The 6,000-nt window shown below is 39.2% G+C and overlaps 1 protein-coding gene across 1 annotated transcript; it reads left to right on the top strand.

The window, feature by feature from the left end:
* Nucleotides 1–1,226: 1,226 nt before the first annotated feature.
* Nucleotides 1,227–4,432, top strand: LOC121374781 (tyrosine-protein kinase TXK-like). Its single transcript, XM_041501891.1, has 3 exons — nt 1,227–1,464; nt 3,872–3,972; nt 4,234–4,432. Exons 1-3 carry the CDS (start codon nt 1,270–1,272, stop codon nt 4,430–4,432), a joined length of 495 nt encoding a protein of 164 aa, XP_041357825.1. The 5' UTR covers nt 1,227–1,269.
* Nucleotides 4,433–6,000: the final 1,568 nt, after the last annotated feature.

Genomic DNA, 6,000 nt, shown 5'->3' with positions numbered 1-6,000 from the left:
TGTATGGCGTTGCCATGACGCTAAAGTATCAGACTGTACTAGAATCAAAAGTTTTTATAAGGAAGGGGCCTGATAGCATTACTGTTTTGAAAGTGATTCATTACTGCATATCATCAAAGTTACAATCATTGCGATTTTCATTTTTGATTTAGTAAACTTGTTTGGGAGTGACAGTCCTCTTTGTGGTGGTACAAGAAGGAATGTATGTTCCAGTGTAGGGGATCTTCTCGGGTTGGCTGTCCTCCTATAGATGAGGCACTAGTTGGTCGTGGATTGAATTCCTATTTGCCAAATGTCCATTCCACTCTCCATTGTGCAGAGATGCAGTCTTGATTGTGGATGGCGGTTTATTCGTTCAAATGTAGCCTGTGTGTACTACATATCGATCTACATAGGCGTACAGGCTCCCATTATTGTATGGGGGGGGGGGGGGGGGGGGCAGGCTGGCTTTTTCCCGAAATTAAAAGAAATTGCCCGAATATGGATAAGTACATTTATTCATATTGGCATTACTACCAAACAACTACATAGGGTTCCAAACGAATCACTACACATTTTAACATGGATTACGGTTAATTTTGAAGGTAGAATGATGGAAATATATGGCAAAAACGTCTCAGATTAACACATTTTGCCAGAATATCTGTATAATGTTTGCTCGAATTTGAAGTTTTGCTCCAGCAGTTGCCCCCCTCCCTTCCCCCGTCTCGTACACTTATGTCGATCTACTGGTAAAGATGCAACGGCAATTGTCTTCCGTGGCTTTTCTTGCTACTGCCATCATCCCTGTATATTGAAAGACAATCTGTATTATTTGATGGACAGATTTCACGAAACATATTTATTTTAATTAAACAAATGCTATTAATATGTGGGGCTTCTTCTTTTTTTTTTCTTTTTTTTTTTTTTTTTTTTGTGGGGGGGGGGGGTGTTTGGGGGGTTAGGGGTCTGTGTGTGAGGGGAGGGGGTTCCCCCATTGTAGTATTACATGCCAATTAATCGGTGTCCTTTTGATTGAGCCTGACAGTATATTAGTATTATATAACAGTAGTATAACTTTGATAAATATATGTGTGGTTCTTATCCATATGTCTGACGCCTAATAACCATAATTAAATTGTTGAATACGTCGTTAAATAAAATATTCCTTTCTTCTTCTTCTCCCCCGTCCCCCACACCTTACCCAGATACACAATTGAAAAGTATGATTAATGTTTTGCATTATAGAAAAGCATCTACCCGTTTGGTAAGACACTAAAGGAAGCCGCCATGGCCAAAGAGCTACCAGAATATTCCAGTATATACGATTTGGTTTCGGGTGACATTACTGTCCTGTACTTGGATGTCTGCTTTAAGGTGGCTGAACGAATCAACGAGTACCACGAACACGGTTGGCTTCACCGAGACATATCGGCAGAGACCATCCTAGTTGCAAACTCATTTGTTGATTCAAGGACCTTTCAGGTATTCAATGATCAGACAAACATGTTCATAGTTTTAAAAATCATTATTTATAATAATAATTATAATGAATTAAAGACACAACTTTACCCATAATATATATATATATATATATATATATATATATATATATATATATATATATATACACATGAGTGTTTTTTATTAATTATTTTCTTATGCACTAAGAACCTGTTTAAACATACAGGTTGCAATATTAACATATATATTACGTCTACCCAGGATATCCCATATGTGTTCTAGGGTCGTGTCACGGGGATTCTATAATACCCGTAACTGAATAAAACACGATTGTCCAAATATCTCTCCTAACTGTATATCTATTAGATCTCTCTGTAACGGGCAGTTATACCCGCTGTGGCTCATCTCTAGGTATGATCAGAGATACGATCTTATATAAAGTATATATTATTATAGCACGTTTAGTTCACTAGAAAACACAACAAAAACACAATACACTTTGGAATCTGTATTAACCTACGCTGACAAATGTACTGCCGCAGTAGTTAATTAATAACAACAATAATAACAACCCAGAACTGATCACTTAATTAGTTAATCTCTAGGTGTCTATAATAGTGTAATCACTTCATCGTGACACAACACCCACACGTGTGATAATTGAGAAACGCTTCTAGGGGAACTTAATTAATAAAGGAATTACAACACTATTCCTAACTGGTTAATTTTTAATTAACCCTTACTACTCGTTCAGTAACGTGTGATAATTGAGAACGCTGCCAGGAGAACTTAATTAATAAAGGAATTACAACACTATTCCTAACTGGTTAATTTTTAATTAACCCTACTACTCGTTCAGTAACCTTGTAACACAGAATTAATACTGGTACCTATCACAATAAAGACAATAACCTACAGTTTACCTAGGTCTTCTAGGATGACTGGCTAAGCTTTATATTACCAAATACTCGTATAAATATAGAACAGTAAGACTACGATTTACTTCGTCAGATGACCGAAGACCCTGTCTAAAGAATATTGGTATAATACAGTATTAAAATATTACAAGTCACATCAATCACATCAAGGTTATACAACAGAGCAGAAATAATATATTTACCAAAGTCCAAACGGACAACATTCCCCCGGGATACCTTCATATGGTTCTCCTAGATATCTCTAAACCCTCGCTATTTATTCAAAACTCTCAGAGACAGCGAATATCGCCTGGGGGTACAATGCGGTACCTCACGTATCATCTGAAATTCCACCTCTCCCAGAGTCGGTATATTTTGCTTAGATCGCCCAGACTGAATGACGCCGATCGGCGCCAAATCACGGTTGTAAAAACCGCACTCGCGGAGGTATTACGTAACTACTGGCCACATGGCCTCCACACCTGGCTGGGTGTGTATTAGAAGTACAGCTCGAGGACCGTCGCGCAGAGGTATTACATAACAAAGTTTCCACCTGGGCTTAAGTGCTTATTGGACTGCACACGGCCCTCTAACACAATTAATATCGCCACAGGCGAAAACAAAATTAAGAGCATGTTCCGTCACAGGTCGAAAGGTCGAGAGACATTGTTGACCTAGACAACGTCTGGATTTGATATCCCCGTAGATGAACTATGACAAGTGCACGGTGAGCTCTGACATTAGAGCCATCCTGAACTACAATTTGTTCTTGTTTTTTTCTGCGCCATGACTACGTACAAATGGTAGAACCTAGTCTGCACCAAACCATTACCCAGCGGTTACGAACTGTTTGTGTGCTGACTCTGGTACCCTTTGCCTGTTGAAGTTGCTGTTCTAGCTGAATTGTATTGATTGGACGACTACGGAGGGCTGTGGTGATAATGCGTCTGTATTGCACTCTCTCGGTTGTCCTGCATCGCTCTCATAGTCTGCTTATCACGATTGTGAGACATGTATTTGCTGAGCTGTGTAAGTCTGTGCGTGTCCATTCTAAGATTCAATGTCAGTCGGCGCGTTGTTACAATTCCGCAACTGACTGAGCCCTCACTATCACCACAGCCTTCTACGATGAAAACTTTCTCGTGTAGCATGTGTTAAGTGATTTAAGTACACATTGGGAGTCATGTGAAAAGCCATCCGAAGGTAATAAACATAATTCTGAACGACGAAACAGTAATATATATCCCGAATGGACATTCGCCAAAATAGTGGTTGATTTTAGACGTCACATCAAATGTGTCTGATCCATAATAACTTGGCTACATTGTGTATAAGCTGTATACGTGTTATAACATGTTAATGTTTGGACAGTACATGTAACATCTTATGTGTATTCGCGAAATAATTAATGTCATTGGCCATCGTAACGTGTTTGGCAATTAACTTGTATACTTCCAGATTAGATCATTATTTGCTGGATGGTTTCTACAAAACTGTTTGGTTTCTTCCAGGTGTTTATGCCACGACTAGGACGAATGTGCAAATATCCAATTAATACCACTCAGTCGGGGAAGTTCATCAAGGGAAAGAGTTTTAAAAACAGAATCAGATGGTATCTATATACACGTATCTCTATTCCGACCTGTCTGGCTGCCTCCATAATACAACGATATCTATAGATATATGCTTAATCTATTCATACCAATCTATCTTTCCATTTAATCATGCATGCATTCATTCATTCATCCCTTCCATCGTTTCACCAACCCATGCCATCAATCCATCAATCTATTCCCCTATTTTAGCAGTATGAAAGAAGACTGAAAACCCAAACCCAAACACAAATACAAAACAGACAGTTTGTGTTTTACAGGCTACCTGCAGAAGCTATTATTGACGAGGTATATTCCCCTCAGAGTGACGTGTACATGTGGGCCGTCATGTGCTGGGAAGTCCTCACTCTCCTACACCTGTGGAAAACAACCCAACTCGAAGTGAAGCGCTTTCAGTGCCTTTCTGTATGGTCAACGAAGATGAGGTACAGTACTAGTGGTGACTGGCTATACTGTTAGACAGAAAGATGGTTTATTATACGTACACGTAGTCGTACACGTATATGTGCACACACACACAAACACACACACACACACACACACACACACACACACACACACACACACACACACACAACAACAACAACAACAATAAACACACATACACACACTATCTTTGTCTCTCAGTCTCTGTCTTTGTCTCTCTGTCTCCGTCTCTCTCTGTCTCTCTGTCTCTCTCTCTCTCTCTCTCTCTCAATTCTTCCTCGTCTCATATATGGATTGTGTTTACCTATCACGAATATATTTATTACACGCCAAGGCTCTTCTACCTGTATGTTGGAGGTTCAGTAAGTTTTGAGGTGGTGAGGCGGGGGAGGTATAATACATATGTTCAGCTTCTAGACATTTGATTAGCTAATTCTGAAACCTGGTACAGTGACTCTGTGGAACAACCTTTACAAACTGACAAAACGATTATTTGGGACAGCTTTTACAATCTAGCAGAAAAGTATTTTCATTTAAGTTCTAAAACGTAGTTCATTAAATGATGCAACTATCCAAGTCGGCAGACCTCTTTGATTACAATTGTTCTCCATAAAGGTAACTTAACTTGACCCCTCCATTAAAACAACAACAAACAGCTTGACCCCTGTATAAAATAGCCCCAAACAATCGGGGTACTAAATTATAACATTCACTTTTGATCTTTTGTTTCAGGTTGTTTTCCGGAAACTCAGTGGAGAGTCTCTGGATAGGCCAATCTCGTGTCCTGATTGGTTCTACAGTCTCTTACAACACTGCTGGCAGCTAAACAGATCCGACCGGCCAAACATGGCGGATATAATTATGCGCATGAAAGAAAAGTAAGATACATAATGTGTATGAGGTAAAAGCGTAACATGTGCAGTTACGTGAAATAAAATATTTTTACCTCATTTAGTAATTGATTAAAACAATTCTACCGACATTTTAAAAATTAGTATGTGTTTTCCTTGTTTTAAACGTAATGATGATGATGATGATGATGATGATAATGATAGTAGCACTAGTGGCAGTGCCATTAGTAGTAGTAGTGGTTGTAAGTAGTAGTAGTAGTAGTAGTAGTAAACAGTAGTCATAGTGGTAATGGTCATGGTGGTAATTATGGCAGTGGTAGAGGTGGTAGTAGTAGTAGTGGTAGTAGTAGTAGTGGTAGTTGTGGTGGTGGTGGTGGTGGTAGTAGTAATAGTAATAGTAGCAGTAGTAGTAGTAGTAGTAGTAGTGGTAGTAGTAGGAGTAATCCTTATAGTAATAGTAAATGACAATAATTAATTTCATATATTATGATCGTATTTCCTCATTTCCAGACTTTCAACAGTACCAAAGCAGCTAGGTGGTGGTAAACCTCGTGTTGTTATGAGATCGAAACCAGGCCGCAGTCGATTACGACACTGTGTCGCGAACGAAAGTCCTCCAGATTCACCGAGTGTTTCCACTGCTAGCGGTTTTTTCTTGGCTGAACCAACTGGACGAAGTCAGCCGACTGAAGTAGATAAGGAAAGGGAACCTTCGGCATGTAGATTTGGAAACTGGGACTATGGAATAGC

This window comes from Gigantopelta aegis, chromosome 6, assembly GCF_016097555.1.
Source record: "Gigantopelta aegis isolate Gae_Host chromosome 6, Gae_host_genome, whole genome shotgun sequence".
Classification (NCBI taxonomy): Eukaryota; Metazoa; Mollusca; class Gastropoda; order Neomphalida; family Peltospiridae; genus Gigantopelta; species Gigantopelta aegis.
This window is presented reverse-complemented; position numbering and strand designations above follow the sequence as displayed.

Coding starts and splice junctions, on each gene's coding strand:
- LOC121374781 (XM_041501891.1), top strand. CDS start 1,270: ATGGCCAAAGAGCTACCAGAATATTCCAGTATATACGATTTGGTTTCG. Junction 1,465..3,871: donor TTGATTCAAGGACCTTTCAG/GTATTCAATGAT, acceptor GGTTTCTTCCAG/GTGTTTATGCCACGACTAGG. Junction 3,973..4,233: donor TTTAAAAACAGAATCAGATG/GTATCTATATAC, acceptor TGTGTTTTACAG/GCTACCTGCAGAAGCTATTA.